The sequence below is a fragment of the Nilaparvata lugens genome, chromosome 7, assembly GCF_014356525.2.
Source record: "Nilaparvata lugens isolate BPH chromosome 7, ASM1435652v1, whole genome shotgun sequence".
NCBI classification, from domain to species: Eukaryota; Metazoa; Arthropoda; class Insecta; order Hemiptera; family Delphacidae; genus Nilaparvata; species Nilaparvata lugens.
The window spans coordinates 54,900,220-54,917,238 of record NC_052510.1 but is presented as its reverse complement, the minus strand read 5'-3'; the positions used below and the strand labels follow the sequence as shown (position 1 = coordinate 54,917,238).

Below are 17,019 nucleotides of genomic sequence, written 5' to 3'. Positions count from 1 at the left end.
CTATATGTTATGTTACGAGTGAAAAAGTTTGTCCCACTTCTGCCTGATATCTACAAGGGTCTACGGGCCTAAAGTAATATCACGGCTTTTACTTCGTTTTTTATAAAACTTTCAAATGTGATTTTCATTGTATATTTTTGGTTTTACAGGATTGAATAAAATGTTGTCAGCTATAAAAAGGCTTGCTGGAAAAACTGAAAATGGCATTGTGCCAGGTACCAGCCCAGGACATCAAACCATGTCTCAAAATCTTCAAAGAAAATTTGCAAAAGGAGTTCAGTATAATAGTAAGTAGTAAAACACTATACACCAATTTATTTAAATTGCATTCAATTATATTCAAGTGCATTTTTGTATATAATTGTGATTCCTCCTTATTTATCCTTATTCCATCTTCTTTTTAACTTCTTTATTGTCCTTTAAACTTGGGCTTCTTTTTCCAGTCACGCCAAAAACTATTGTAATTCAATGATTATTTTATTTGTAAAAATATTTCTTGTATTTGGCAGTAAATGTATTATTCATATTCTTTTTATTCATTTTTACAATAAAAGTATTTTATTAATTAGGCTATATAAAACATTTTCTTTCAGTGAAAATCATTATCAAAGGAGACAGAAATACTGGAAAATCTTGTCTGTTCAACCGATTACAAGGAAAGAAGTTTGTTGAAGAATACACTCAAACTGAGGAAATTCAGGTATTTCTAATATAATATTGAAATCCTTGAAATGCTAGATCGTCAATATAATAATATTCATCCATAGGCTATAGCAATAAACTTTTATTAGGGTGGGATCCCAAGTATCTTGGGATTTCAATAAGAAAGCATTTTGTTTTCAATATTAATTAATTTTATTGACCGAAGCGAGGCTGAGGTCTTAGTTTCGACTCGATCGGCTTTTGTCTGTTTGTTTGTTTGTACCGCAGTTACAGTCGCAGTTATTTCCCGATTTGGATGAAATTTGGTTTACAAGTTCTTTGAAACAAGGCGGAGAAACGTATGTGTAACGAATTTTGATAAGACCTTCGGTTTTTTAATAAATTGAATATAAATTGTGCTTCTCCAAAATGTGCTGTATTGAATAAATGGTATCGTTGGAATGCTATCGATAGAGGACAAGAGTTGTCAGCGGTGAATCTTGAAACGTCTGAGCCGCTCCAAATCATACTGTGTTCATTAATTGAAGAAAACTTCTCGAACAACTCGATACAACTCTTGTCCGCACGCTCATTCACGGTGTTCATCCAACACTCGGAGCTCATCTTCAGGTATACAAACTCAAGAACTTGGACGACGCCCGCGATACCCTGCGCAGTGATTGTAGCATTGTTTTGAAACAATTAAAATGTGCAGAGCCCGTAAGTGACAAAAGTGCAGTGAGTGAAAAGCAAATCAATTCTCAGTTCCAACCGCGGAATTTCTTTCAACCACAACCAGTGTTCAATCAATTCCGACAATTCTCTCCTCGGAATTTCCGCCAGCAACACTTCAATCAGAATCGGTTCCAGCAACCCTTCACTACTCAGAATCGGTTCCAACAACCTCATCAAATCCATTTTCAACAGCCTCAACATTCTAATTTCCAACAAAGTGTAGTTCCCTCTACCTCTACTTTTCAGCAGTCGCAATTTCAAAATTTCCAACCGAAATCTTTCAATAACAATTCTCGTAACTTTTCAAACGGAGCACGAAACATTCAACAGTCTCACAACTGGGACTCGCAGAATACTGTCTCCATGCGTACTGCTTCTACTAATAGAAATGCTAACAATTCGGCAAGAAACAATCCTTTCCAGGATCTTCACTATCTCGATGAATCAAATGATGATATCAATCAAGTAAATGCATCGACTCGTATTCAATTGTTGCAATCGCAACTCAACAATCTAACATCAGCTGTGAATGAAATGGCAGATCATTTTTTAGGGTGTGGCCCCAATCCGGCGGAAACCCCCCCATAGAGCTTGAATTGAATATTATTGATAAATCGCTACCCTATTTTGTCGATGATGTAAACAGAAAATGGCTTGTTGACACTGGATCGATGATGAATTATGTACATCCTGCAATTGTACCGCCAACTGTAACTAGATATAAGGAAAAATTTGTTGTAAAAACCCCGGCTGGTACAAGTGGTGGACATGAGTATATATTTTTTGGTCCATCCACATTATTTCCGAATCTTTCTAGAATTAAGATGTATATATATGATTTTTCCGACAGGTACGATATTCTTTTAGGTAATGAAACAATGCAACAACTCAAGGCCCATGTAAATTATGAGACTAATACGTTAGATTATGGCAACGTATCAAAACCGTTATTATCTGTAATTAATTCTAGTAGAAAACAAATTGAATTGAAACCTGGATTTAATGTAATAACTATCCCAGTTAGGTCTATTCCCACTGTAGGACAGGGATTACTTAAACCTATAAATAATTCTAACTATTGTATTGAAGAAGGTATAGTTGATATTGTTAATGGTGAATGTACTTGTATAGCTTTCTCTCATGAACTCATGACCATCAGTCCTGAACCCATGGAAATTGAGGAAGTAGAAACGATTCTTGACTCGCATAATGACTCAATGACCACACGTCCTGAAAATTTTGCATTGATAAAGAAATTGATCCATGAAACTTTACGAACTGACCACATGAATGACGAAGAAAAAAGAGAGATATACGATTTAATTATCAAATTCCCTGCGATAATAAAGCTTGATAATATTCCTCTTGGTTCAACAAACTTATTAAAACATAAGATCAATACTGTAGATGACAATCCTGTGTACACACGAAACTATAGGTACCCCCAAATATTCAAGAAAGACGTACAAATCGAAATTGATAAACTACTGCAAAATAAAATCATTCAACCCTCCAACTCTCCATACAATTCCCCAATATGGGTTGTTCCAAAAAAACTAGATGCTTCAGGGAAAAAGAAAATAAGAATGGTGATAGACTACAGGAAACTTAATGACAAGACGATAGCTGATAAATATCCTTTACCAAACATTGAAGATCTTTTCGGTAAAATTGGGAGAGCCACTTATTTCTCCACAATAGATTTGTACTCAGGTTTCCATCAAATCGAAATGGACCCAGAATCTGTTCCTAAAACTGCTTTTTCAACGGAAGATGGTCACTACGAGTTTCTTAGGCTCCCTTTCGGGCTGAAAAATGCACCCCCATTCTTTCAAAGAAATATGAATATATTGTTTGCTAAAATGCCGAATGTATTAGTATATATGGATGATATAATAGTATTCTCTGACAATTTGGAAGAACATTTGAAACATTTAAAATCTGTTTTCAAGAAACTACAAAATCACAATCTCAAAATACAGCTTGACAAAACCGAATTTTTCAAAAGAGAATTGTTATACCTTGGCCACATTGTTTCAGAACGCGGTATTCAACCCAACCCAGCCAAATTGCAGGCCATAAAGGATTTTAAAATACCTAAAACCGAAAAACAAATCAAACAATTCTTAGGGTTAACAGGCTACTATAGGAAAATGATACAGAACTATGCAAAAATCGCAAAACCTCTGACTCAGGCATTGAAAAAGGATGTAAAGATCGATATTAATAATACAGAATATGTAAATGCATTTGAGAAATTGAAAACAATGTTACAGAACAGTCCAATATTACAACTCCCTGATTTCTCTAAACAGTTCATTGTCACGACTGACGCGAGCAATTATGCTATAGGAGGGGTATTATCCCAAGTTTTTGAAGGAAAAGATCTACCAGTAGCGTATGCTTCGCGAACTTTGAATAAACATGAGATCAATCTCTCCACCATAGAAAAAGAGTTATTGGCTATTGTCTGGTGCTGTAAATATTTCAGACCTTATTTATACGGACGGAAGTTTCTCATTCAAACTGATCACAAGCCTCTCCAGTGGCTTCATAGCATCAAAGAACCGAACTCGAAACTCATTAGATGGAAACTATTATTAGAGGAATTTGATTTTGATATTATTTACATAAATGGGAAGACCAATTACGTAGCGGACGCTCTGTCTCGTCCTAATAATGTTCACATGATGGAAAATGAGGAAGATGATTTTTTAGGTTTTGAAGATGGCTTTCGCGGGTTTGCGAATATTGCTACTGACCCCCACGAAACTGGTCTAGAAGATGGCTTTCACGGTTTTGATAATAGTGCTCACGACCCTGATCATGAATTCGATGATATTAACGTGGACGAATTGCTGCGATTCAATACTCGTACTGAAGCTCCCTCCATAGACGTTAGTTCCCTTGATGAAATTCTCCAACAAATAGATAACCCGGCCGTAGGAACTGATAATGATGATATTATAGGTATTGATAATAGAAATGACGACGTTGTAAATAATGATGCTTATGAAAACATTGTGCGTGATATTGATTATGAAAATGTTGTAAATAATAATGAAAATGGTAATGAACGTGAAGATGATAATAACAGTTTAGCCACAATACACTCTCAAGAGAGTTCCAACGAGCAAATAACTATTGCTGATGACGATAAGATTTTGAATGTAGAACACAACCAATTGGTACTTGAACGAGGTGACCAACCCCCTCGCTTGATTAAGATTTTTGATAAAAATAGATTAATTATTTATTTTAGGAATGCTAATGATTACGATGACATGAAGGACAAATGTATAGAGTATTTGAAACCGAATACAAAGTATGGAGTTTTCTGCTCGCGTGCCGGAGCCCTATACGATGAGTATGAACGGATTTTTAACAATTTCAAGAACGTACTGCTAGAGACTTTTGATTCGATCAAACTTAAACGGTATAAAAGAATGAACTTAGATGTGACACAAAATGATGAACAAAAACAGGTAATCTCTAATTATCATGAGGGTAAAACATTCCACCGCGGTATCAATGAATCTTATAATCAAATACGACGTAAATATTACTGGCCATCAATGCTACAAGACGTGACTGGTTACATTAATAAATGTGCCGTTTGCTTAAAGGTTAAATATGACAGGAGACCCGTTCGAGTTGACTATAAAATCACACCCACTCCTGAAACACCGTTCGAAAAAATACAGATTGATTGCTTCCAATATGACAAAATAAAGTTTTTAACGATGACTGACTGTTTTTCCAAACGGCTAACGGTCCATCCAATAAAAAGTTTGAACCAAGTCGATATCCAAGAATGCTTAAACGACTATTTCTCTGCTTTCCCCATACCCAAAATTGTACAAATGGACAACGGACGTGAATTTGACAATGCAGGCCTACGTGATTTCCTGAGACTTTATGGCATTGAACCATATTACGTTACTCCCGGACACCCAGACTCGCAAGGTTTGGTAGAAAGGACTCATTCTACACTTATTGAAATTCTGAATGCCATTCAACTTGAAAATAAAACCAACACTACTGAAACTAATATGAAATTAGCGGTAATTGCCTTCAATAATACTCTAAACTCTACCTTGAAAATGTCTCCTATGGAAATAACATATGGAATATCGAATAACCCTTTTGTAAACGGAATAACAGAGAGATTAGTAACTGAACAACTGTCCCAACAGTATCTTGAACGAGTCAACCTAGTGCATAAAATGATTAAGAATAAAATTGAAGAAGAAAAACAAAAACGTACTGAGAAATTGAATGTTAATCGTGAGAAGAATGTTGAAATTGAAAACGAGCCACACATAAAATCGACATTTAATAAGAAAACAAAACCGAAATTCATCAAAGTAAATTACGATACAACACAGCAATTAGCTAGGAATCCTAAAGCTATCCAAAAACGCCCTTTTAAATTGCACCCTAACAGAATGAAACGGCCTAAAAAACCGGTGAAGGGTAAGAAAAAGGATTTATTTGTTACAGGACGTGATGGTACTGCCCCTAATTCTCCTGTTGCTGGCCCCAGCAACGTCTTATAAGATGGTAGATTTGAGCAGAACATCTGGTATTGCTCCAATCAAGATACAGAATTCTCATATAATTAATGAAACTTTTACCTATGTTCATAATATTAATACTAGTTATTTACGTTTAGAATTAAGTAATATTGAAACATTTGTTGATTTTCTCGCTAAAAGGAATAATATTGATAAGAGTCGCTTAAGTATGATGAAATTGAATTTGAAATACACTAAGAATAAATTGAATGAGATTCAATCAGTTAATTATAGGCAGAAAAGAGGTCTTTTTAATGGTTTAGGATCCGCGATTTCGTGGATCACTGGGAACATGGATGCTGATGATAAGGAAAGATATGACAAAATTTTGCAGACAGTCCAATCTAATGAATATCATCTTAGTAACAATGTAGACAAGCAATTTGCTGTAAATCAGAAATTAATTAACGAATTCAATAATGAGATGAAAGTAATCAGAGCGAATAATCTAAAAATCAGCAATTACTTTAATTCTTTGTTCAATGAATCCAACCGAATGGAAATGAATCAGCAATCCTCTTTGTTATTCGACTCGCTCCTGCTTCTGAATAATAAAATATCTGACATTGTAACTAGTCTCGAATTTTGTAAATTGAAAATACTGCATTCTTCTATTATTTCTCATGATGATCTTTTTCTCCTACAAAAAAACTCAAATGTCAGCTTTATTTCAAATAAAATTAGTGTGTTATGGAAACTAAGCAAAGTACATTGTGGAATATTTAAAGACCATATTTCATATTTTGTGGACGTACCGCTATTGTCAACTGTTTATGAAACGTTTTTTCTATTGTCTTATCCTGTCATTGTCGGTAACGAAATTTTAACAACTATTGCACATCCTTCTTTTGTTCTTCGAAATGACAAATTATTTTCTGGAAATTGTGAACTCATTTATGATGATTATTATTGTAGTGAAGTAAGCGAACTTAATGATAAATGTATTGAGCAATTATTAAATGATAGGAATCTAGACGGATGTAGTAAGGTAGTTTTGAAAGACGGAGATTCTTTCATAAAATATGTAGAAATAGTTGATAGTTTTATATTATTTAATTTTAGTACATGTATGGTTCTGAATACTGATGTGAACAAGAATATTACTCTTTTTCTTAATAAGAAAACGCAATTGTTGAAAATTAATAGCTCAGAAACACTGATTGGTTACTACAAACCAAATATATTTTGGGAAAACGAAATTGTACTTCCAACTGAATTTGTAGAAAAAAAACGACTATCCAACCTCAACTTTGATCAAGTACATATTGCTAATATAAATTTTCAAAAACTTGATGTTCTAGATGAGTTACCTCTGACCGATAATCGAAACCTATGTATTATTCTTTTGCTTATTTTTACTGTAATTTTATTGATTGTTATAATATTTCTCAAACGGCTGTTTATCTGGCACAAACTTTGTAACCTAATGTGTTGTAAATCTGAAGTTGAAAATGATACTGTACAGCGTGAACCAGAACAAATATGCCCCAGACTACCATGTACTTAGTTTATAATACTTAAAATATAATATATGTTTTTTATCTCTTTGAAGCTGAGGGCAGCTTCACTCTTAGGGGGGAGGAGTTACATCTGGTAACACCTAATATTATTGCTGACGCTGTATTCCATTGTAATGCTCGATCATAGTACTTTTAGTCAGTCTACTGCCAAACTTCACCGAGAGCACTTCTCTCTTTTTCGATGTATATTTTATAATTATGTGTTTGAAAATAAAGTTTTCTTTTTAAAAAGGTGTTTGGTTACCCCAGAACTATAACTATAGATGAATAGTTTCTAGACCTACGGAACCGGCCGGAGACATCACAGCTTAGTTAGTTAGCACTTGTTTTCGTTTTAGTATGAGATCGGAAACCGACTTGTGAGCATAAACATTCTGCATAGGCATAACAAGCCGCCATAACATTGAATCCACTTTTCATGAAAAACATAATTAGCAACCTCCTGTCATTGTCACCAACAAACCCATCTCATTTAGAATCATTTTCCGTCTCACTGTTGTCTGTGAGACGATTCATCGTCTAAATTGCCTACTGCATATTCTATTTTTCTGTCAGTTGGCATATTTCTTATAATTAATTGTTAGAAAAGTTGTAATATTGTAAATATGGGGACGATATGGAGGTACCTCCTTGAGAGACATTTATAAGTCCGGTGTCCTTGGAAACAATGTCTTTAGCACTTGCAATGGAGAAAATAATAGATGACATGGATAAATCTTCACAATATACTGTACTTTCTTAATGGCCCTTCTCATTAGTTTGAAAGTTATAGGCTATTCATGAGCGAGGTCTACTGTTCGCAGAACTACTAGTTATTCTGTGTTTTTAGTGCTATGCTTTGAAGTTATTGACCCCACATTATGTTCAAATAGGACTCTGGGTCATTGTCGAATAACGCGATATCAACCTTCTATAACCTCCTAGTCTACACGCTGGCCAAGTCGCTGGTCCAGTCTGGTAAGCTTTGCCACGTTGGTCCTGCCATTCACACCTCAATGTGACCAGTGCACTATCAAGGCCAGCGAACCAGCGACATAGTCATGATAAAAATTGAAAATATCAACTAAAATGAACAAGATACAAACTATAAAAAAGTAACACGCGATGATAATTTATAATAATTAGGCATATAGATACTCAATTACTCGGAAAAAACAGCAGAGCAGAAGACAAAACAGGAAACAGCACGTATTGGTTGACAAGGGTGTGGATGGGTGGCTTGCTAGCAAAATCGGAGCGATTTTTGCCGAGCGAAGGCCAATGATGGAGAGCGCTGGCAAATCAACCATCCACACTCTGACGCTGGTTGTCATTTGACATTGGGCCAACGTGTGGATGCGTCAATATGTATATGTAGTCTCTGTTATTATTAGAAAGAATTTCTAATAATATTGTTATTATTAGTAGAAAGAATTTTACTGAGCCTCAATAACTCTACATCTATTATATTTTCCTATATTATTCCAGATGCCTATTATTTGCTTTACATTATAATATCTATATTCTTATATTGGTTCTTCAACTTTCAAATTTTACAAACTCATTATTCTTAACACTTCATAGTCAAATATCTGACTGCTAGTCGTTTTTTCTAAAAGCAGAAAGTGATTTAATAATAAGCAGTTCGTGATGGAAAACAACATTGAAGACTTCATAGTCATTTTTCAAGTGAAAACTAACCATGAAATCATTGAAACTAACCAACGTTAGTGAGTGGAAACGTTACCAACATAAGTTAGTGAAAACTATGCTCCGTGCAAATCTTCAGACTTGGAGGAATTTGTGGCGCAGAGAAATAGTGGGAGATCAGCCAATTGCAGTAATGAATTGAGTCATAGGTGAAAGCGTAGTTGTCAATTTGTCGAATAGAGTCAGTCGAGTCTGTGATTGCAGAGAGGAAGCTTCCTAAGTTTGAAATGAGCGCTTGAATACTCACTGGAAATTAGAGAACGCTGGCCGATACACAACGGCAACATAGCCGCCGTTGTATCCTTGCCATTCATCCCAAGTTTATAAACACTTCAAAGTCTTCGTCTAGAATTTATATAAATGGTTTAGTTTATAATACAGGTTTGTGTTAAAGTTGGTGTCGTGTGAACAGAGGTTTGAGCAAGCTTGCCTTCTCTGCTGCGCATGTCCATCCCAAGTCGGAAGTTAATTTGAACGGAATTAAATCATGACAACCCATTCATTCTGTAATGAATTACCACTAAGATTTCACTTTTTTATTGCTGGTGTTTAATTAATTTGATTTCCAACGGTTACATCACTTTAAATAATGAGTTTGTTCATTAATAATGTTCAAATGTTCAAATGAACTGATGATTTTTTGTGGCATTTTGTAGGTTGCCAGCATACAGTGGAACTACAAAGCGGCCGATGACGTTGTAAAAGTGGAGGTGTGGGATGTGGTGGACAAGGGCAAGAAGCGCATTCCGATCGAGGGCCTGAAGCTGGGCGGGGCCGCCGCCTTGGGGGTTGTCCCGGAACAGGCGCCCGCCCTCGACGCCGAGTTCCTCGATGTGTTCAAAGGAACCAACGGCGTTATTCTCACCATGGATATCACTAAAACATGGTAATCTAGACAACCCATTCAGGCTGTAATTAATCTTTTATTCATTTATTCGATGACACACAAAACACAAATCATTAAAATGGTCAGGAAAGGACCAACAGGCACAGCCTAAAACTGTTCCTTCCTCGAATTTTGATTCATAACTCTATATAAGTCCAAAAAGTAAGTTATGTTTTATTTATTTTTGAATTTGAGTCTAATTTTCAGTTCAGACACTTAAAAATAAGAATTTTTTTATTCATGCTAGATTGTTTGAAACAAAATTAAATAGGGGAATTACTCACTAATCATTTAGAATTGTAAAATAATGATTTACTTTTAAAAATCACTAAGGTTTTAATTTTTTATTCCTGGTATTTTATTTATTTGATTTCCAACGGTTACACCACTTTACAACTCAAGTACAATAATGTGAGAGAATAGAAAATAACAAGACATTGATTAATATAGATGTAATAATGCTTATTTAAACATAAAACACGACACAGAGAGATCTAAAACACTAGTAACTTATTAAATAAAAAGACTAAGAAATCGTCAAAAACCACACATTTATTGATAGTTAGAAATACCGGTTTCGGTTGTTACACCATTGTCAATCTATCATAAACTGTGTGTTTATTCTGAGTTTATCAGAGATTGACAATGGTGTAACAACCGAAACCGGTCTAACTATCAATAAATCTGTGGTTTTTGACGATTTTTTATTTAATATGAATAATTACCACAATCAACTTCTCAACTACACAAAAAGTACTAGTAACTTATATTATGCAGAAAATTTCTGTGGCTTAGCCAACCTTTCTCGACTGCCTAATTATAGTTCACTGCCTGGTTCAAACTGAACAAAACAACACCTCGTCTCACTACAACTAGGCAGTCGAGAAAGGTTGGCTAAGCCACCGACAATCTTTGCATAATATAAGTTACTAAGGGCCGGTTTCCGAGCTCGGGATTTGACTAAGCTCTAGACTTTAAACAGCTGGAGTCAGAAAATTAGCTTTCCAAAACGGGGCGTAGTTGCAGTTTTTATTTTCTCATTTCTATAATTGGAAACATTTTCCTTGACGAAATTAAATATTTCTAAATAGTTCAAAATAACTGAAACTTTACACTATTCTCTCTTTTTTTATTTCTTGTTTAATTTTCTAGTTTTTTGAATTTAATTCATACGTGACTGTGACAATGACTACGACTACGCCCCGTTTCGGAAAGCCAATTTTCTGACTCCAGCTGTTTGAAGTCTAGAACCTAGTCAAATCCCGAGCTCGGAAACCGGCCCTAAATGTCTTCAATCTATGTCGTATTTCCTGTTTCAATTAGTATTATAAAACTGTAAAGTGTTTTCTGTTATGTGCTTTGAATGTAATAATATATATTTATGTATTTTGCCTAGTGTGGCTAATTATACGGTTGATGGTGAGAGATGAATTTCTCTCCTTGGAGAAGGTAGGAGATGGTAATGAGATGGTAAGAGATGAATTTCGGAGCTCCGAACCAACTGCAAACTATTCCCAAATTCGATGGAAAATCTATTTCCATAGATTATACCGGGTGATTCAAAAATGACTTTACAACTTTGAAAATTCATATAAATCTTATTAAACAAGGTACAGAGCTGGTTTTGGTGTTGTTTTAAAGGAAAACACTTCAAGTTTTTTACCCTAAATTAACGATTTTCTATGTCAAGACGGTGATATCTTTTGTCTCGCATATCCCACAATGGAACCTGCTCTTGAACCAAGCTTATCAACTTTTCATTGTCTATAGTTACAACTTTATTAAACAGAACAACTTCAAAACAAATAAGACTGTGAAACAATTCTAGGTTAGGAACACTTTGTTGTCTCAGCTCGACTAGTTAGTTCGGCCAGATAGAGCCGGAAAATCCCATTCAATTCGGAACGGCCGGAGACGACCGTGCTCGGCCGTATGAACCAGTTCAATGGACGAGCATGTATTCCTTTCTTTGTTGGGGGATCGTTCGGTAGTTTTCGGCCGATGCTAGTTCGGCTCTAGTGGACGTGGGCCTTAACATATCTTATCGATAGTTTATGAGCCCAACCACACATTTTCCAATGAAACTCACTGTCAAAGTATCCTTGTAAAAGAAGTATTAAGCTGTTTCCATAATTTGCACCAACATGTCTATAATCGATTGCTTATTAGCGCGACCACGGCTCAAACGCTTCCTATAATAATAAAGCGTTTAGAAGAATGTTTAACAACTTTGTTGTTGATTTTCTGTTTTGGCTCGTAGTTCCACTGTGAAAAGTTTTATTGTGAACCTTCGGCTGTCATATGCCTAGAAATAAGTGAATTGAAAATGATGCCACTTTACGGGAATAATGACCCCACGTTTCAGGAAAAGCATTAAAATATCAGTGCCTTATTATCTTCGTCAACATCAGGTTGAATAAATTTTGGTGCTTCTGGAGGGTAAATCCAGGCCTGAATGTAGTAATCAAGCTGTTCGTAAGTAAAGTAAAAGTTTCAAGGACCTATAATAACTCGGATAGTAGTGAAGATTTTCTTAAGGTGCGTACAGATTTACGCGCCGCGAACATGAGCAATTCACTTTCAATCAGCTGATGCCAAACTTTTTATATCTGTATCTTACCGTTTCTGTAAAAATACAGATATAGTCAGCTAATTGAAAGTGAATTGCTCATGTTTGCGGCGCGTATATCTGTACGCACCTTTACGTTTAATGTAGAGTACACTAGATCGTGATTCACAATGTATGATTCAGATCCCTAATTTATGTTCTATTCAATTTTCAGGACATTCGATTACGTCCAAAGAGAACTGCCGAAAATCCCCGAGCACATTCCTGTACTAGTTCTTGGAAATCACTGTGATATGGCGCATCATAGAACTGTCACGGCAGACCATGTACTCTATTTTATTGAGTCCATCCAAAGGTAAAGTATTTTTTCAATATTTACCAGTGTTATTGCAATAAATAGCCTTAGAAATTCTCAAATACATCCACAGGTGTAGTAGGCCTATACACTGTGAATTCTTATTGCATATTTAGTTTTAGCTGTGATTGATTCATTGTGTTTTAAAATGTATGCATGTATTTTGTTTTATTTTTGGGGATTTCCATAGCTGAAACGTACATATTTTAATTCAATAACGATACTGAATATTTTTCACTGTTACTCATTTGTTCGATCAAATGAATAAGCTCAGTGATTATACAGAGTGACACAGAATAACGGGAACTTTTAAAAACTCCATAAAACATTTGTGGGAAGGGCAAAAATGATCCTGTTAAAATTAATGTAAAGTTCAAGACTTGCCATCTGAGAATCATTAATAACATCTATCACTTTTTGACAATTACTTCTTTAAGATGGCTTCCTCCTGAACTCTTGATCTGTTCACCTGCGATTTTCCGTTTGTGGAGCTCTCAAATCAAACGTTTCCACAACTTCACCAATAACAGTGGTTGAATCAAAACAGAAAATTCAAAATGAAATTAACAATATCCCCAACGTTCAAGCAATCGTTGAAGAATCTCAACACAGAATTCAAGAGTGTATTCGTGCAGGAGGAAGCCACCTTGAAGAAGTAATTGTCAAAAAGTGATAGATGTTATTAAATGAAAAAGACTAAGAAATTGTCAAAAAACCATAGATTTATTGATACTTGAAAAGACCGGTTTCGGTTATTACACCATTGTCAATCTCTGATAAACTAAAACTAAATACAAGAGCAGCAGAATTTATACTAGTAGGCGAGTACTGCTATTGGTCAAGGGCATGAACGCCTGCCATTGGCCCAGCTAGACAGTCTCCTCCCACTCAACGGTGTCACAAAATAGCGGCTTAAGCAGAAGACTCGCCATGATAACAAAATTTACTTTCATTACAAAATAACAAAGGCAGATCTTTGAATATTCAAGAGGCTTTAGAAATAACAAGAGTAATTAAGGAAAATTCCCAGTATAGTTTAAATGACCAGATTCATTTCAACCAATACAACACTACGAATTTAGTTTTATCATAACATTGTAAGCATGCATTAGTCAATAGTTTTTCCATTTACATATTTGTTTTATTATCTTTCACTTGTTTTCTTGGTTCTTATTTTGTACTGAAAGTAAATTTTGTTATCGTGGCGAGTCTGCTGCTTAAGCCGCCATTTTGTGACACCGTTGAGTGGGAGGAGACTGTCTAGCTGGGCCAATGGCAGGCGTTCATGCCCTTGACCAATAGCAGTACTCGCCTACTAGCATAAATTCTGCTGCTCTTGTATTTAGTTTTAGTTTATCAGAGATTGACAATGGTGTAATAACCGAAACCGGTCTTTTTAAGTATCAATAAATCTGTGTTTTTTTGGCAATTTCTTAGTCTCTTTCATTTAATATGAATAATTACCACAATATCAACTTCTCAACTACACAAAAAATAGATGTTATTAATAATTCTCAAATGGCAAGTCTTGAACTTTAGATTAGGACGAATAAAATCTTTTTTGCCCTTCCCACTAATGTTTTATGGCGTTTTCAAATGTCCCCGTTATTCTGGGTCACCCGGTATTTTTTTTATAGAATTTCGAATGAATTTGTTTGAATTTTGCAGGCCAAAAGGTGGCGCTCAAATTCGCTACACAGAGTCATCGATGAGTAACGGCTTCGGCCTGAAATACATTCACAAATTCTTCTGTCTGCCGTTTCTTCAGCTGCAGCGTGAAACTCTGCTTGGTCTTCTGGAAAGAAATAAAACCGAAGCTGAAATCACCGTCCACGAGCTTGATATCTATCAGGAGAGCGAAGATGCCGATTATGACAGGTTCGCATCCTATCTAATCCCTTATCCTTCTGCAATTTATTTCATGAGCATAAGGCTAATGCCCAGTTTCTCAGTCGTTCCATAAACTATTTACTCATTCAATAACTTTGAATCGATAAACATGAGAAATTCGTTTCTAGAACGCTCCATAAACTTATTGAATTCATAAATATCTTGATAAACTTCTCGACGGCTTCTCTGATTGGTTCTCGTGGGATTACACACTATTAACGTCGAGCGCTTAGCTCTAGGGACAAACTAATTCCGCTAGATCGCTCCAGCTGTACTATTCACTTGCTGCCCGAGCATAGCAGGCGTAAAACCGTGCTTTAAAGGTACACATACCAGCGGCTATTATTGTGTCTATAAAATAAGTTCAAGCATCAACTTTATTCATCAAGAACAGCGCTACAAGTTGCTATGAATTTGAAGTCTATAGAACGAACATTGAATGTGAAAAAGGAGTTTAAAATGCATAAAAATTTAATTTTTTTCAGATTTTCAAAAACAAAGTTGACGTAATTTTTGCTATATTAAAGAGGAGACTTGCATACTTTTTCTCAAATTTTTCTGACCAGTAGCTTTTGAAGGGTATGTGTACCATCTGCCTCAAAAAAGTGACATTTGAAGCCCTATTGTTAGCTAACAGAAGCTGATAAAAATATTTCAATTGCATAGATTATGTCCTAAGAACCTGTCCAATAGATTAGAAAAAGAAAAAAGAATTTTTTTGAAAAAAAAAAATATTGAATGCACAACCTTAAAGAGGAGCCCCCTTAAAGAGGTATTACAATTAGCGTGCCCACTTGTTATCATTACATGAAAAAACACTTGTTTAGCGCTTATGTATGATTCGGTAAAATCTTTCCTAACTCTTGAATCAGTAAAATTATGATAACTAATTGAGTGCCTTCTTGAAATTTAACCGGCTTTAGTGCAACCGGCACCAAGTTTGTTTACGAAAGTGGCCGGTTTTGGATCATGCAATGTTGCCAGATTCATTGAACAGGTTAATCGTTCCATAGCTATAGATTCTATAAATATGTTAAGAAACCAATGAAAATGTATTTAATACATAAAGTTATTGAATCAATAACTATAGCGTTGTTTATTGAACGACTGAGAAACCGGACTTAAGTATGTTGTTTTTAAAAGAGGTGTTTTTTAAAAAGGGTGCTATTTACATTTCATTTTTCATTCTAATATTAATAGTAGCCCTTGTTATTGATAAAACTATATTGTAGTATGCTCCAAATCTATGAAGTATTGGATATTTGTGTGATATGATAGATTCACATACCTCTATTCTTGAAAAATTCAAAATTCTATTTCAATTTTTATCCCTATAATTAATACAATCCTTACAAAGAAATCATTATGTGGTACATGAAAAACAACACAAAGTCGTATTCAGTCACTACCTCCGTAAACAAAGCCGTTGTACATTCGTGTGACGTCAGCACAGGTAGGGCTCCTACTCCAATAGAAACACTAGCTGATATAGATCAGCTGAAATCAACGAATTTTTATCGGTGTAGGAGCCCTACTTGTGCTGACGTCACACGAATGCACTACGGCTTTGTTTACGGAGGTAGTGGTTCAGTGCGTTTATTATGAGAATGACGATTAGATAAAATAAGATTACTTTTGCAATCTTTCCTTCCACTTTTACTGAAGAACGGAAAATAACAAATTCATATTCCGTTCATTTGTTATGAGAATCCCGATTAGATAAGACTATTAAATTAAATCTTTATTTGCCTCAAAAGCATGATTACATTAACAAAAATGGTTATAAAAGAAAAAAGTAAAATACAATATAACATGAAAAATGAATATATAGAATTATACATGAATGTATTAAAAACGGGAAGTCCCTGCAAGGTTACAATTATACTACATTTTCAATCTCTACTTTCACTATTACTATTTACTTTTTAGTATTACTATTCACTATTTCCATTTGCTAATTGACCGAGCGAAGTGAGGTATAAGATTCAAGTCGACGGTTTTGCATTTCTCTTTATGTTTATATGTTTATATTTATGTTTTTATGTTCCGCATTTACAGAGAAACGCAGCAATAGATTTTCATGAAATTTGACAGGTATGTTCCTTTTTGAATTTCGCGTCGACGTATACATACGGTTTTTTGAAATCTTGCATTTT

At 35.0% G+C, this 17,019-nt stretch overlaps 1 protein-coding gene across 3 annotated transcripts in view; it reads left to right on the top strand.

Annotated features, from left to right (window-relative positions):
• Positions 1 to 17,019, top strand: part of LOC111064291 (rab-like protein 6) — a 31,871-nt gene that overhangs the window by 918 nt on the left and 13,934 nt on the right. For all 3 annotated transcript variants that reach the window (XR_005571858.1, XM_039433193.1, XM_039433192.1), the window contains exons 2-6: positions 150 to 287; positions 594 to 700; positions 9,820 to 10,049; positions 12,833 to 12,973; positions 14,642 to 14,851. Coding sequence is in view for 2 of the 3 variants with exons in the window: in XM_039433193.1 (XP_039289127.1) it covers positions 161 to 287; positions 594 to 700; positions 9,820 to 10,049; positions 12,833 to 12,973; positions 14,642 to 14,851 (815 nt within the window). In the remaining variant the exon portion in view is untranslated. The remainder of the gene's footprint in view (positions 1 to 149; positions 288 to 593; positions 701 to 9,819; positions 10,050 to 12,832; positions 12,974 to 14,641; positions 14,852 to 17,019) is intronic.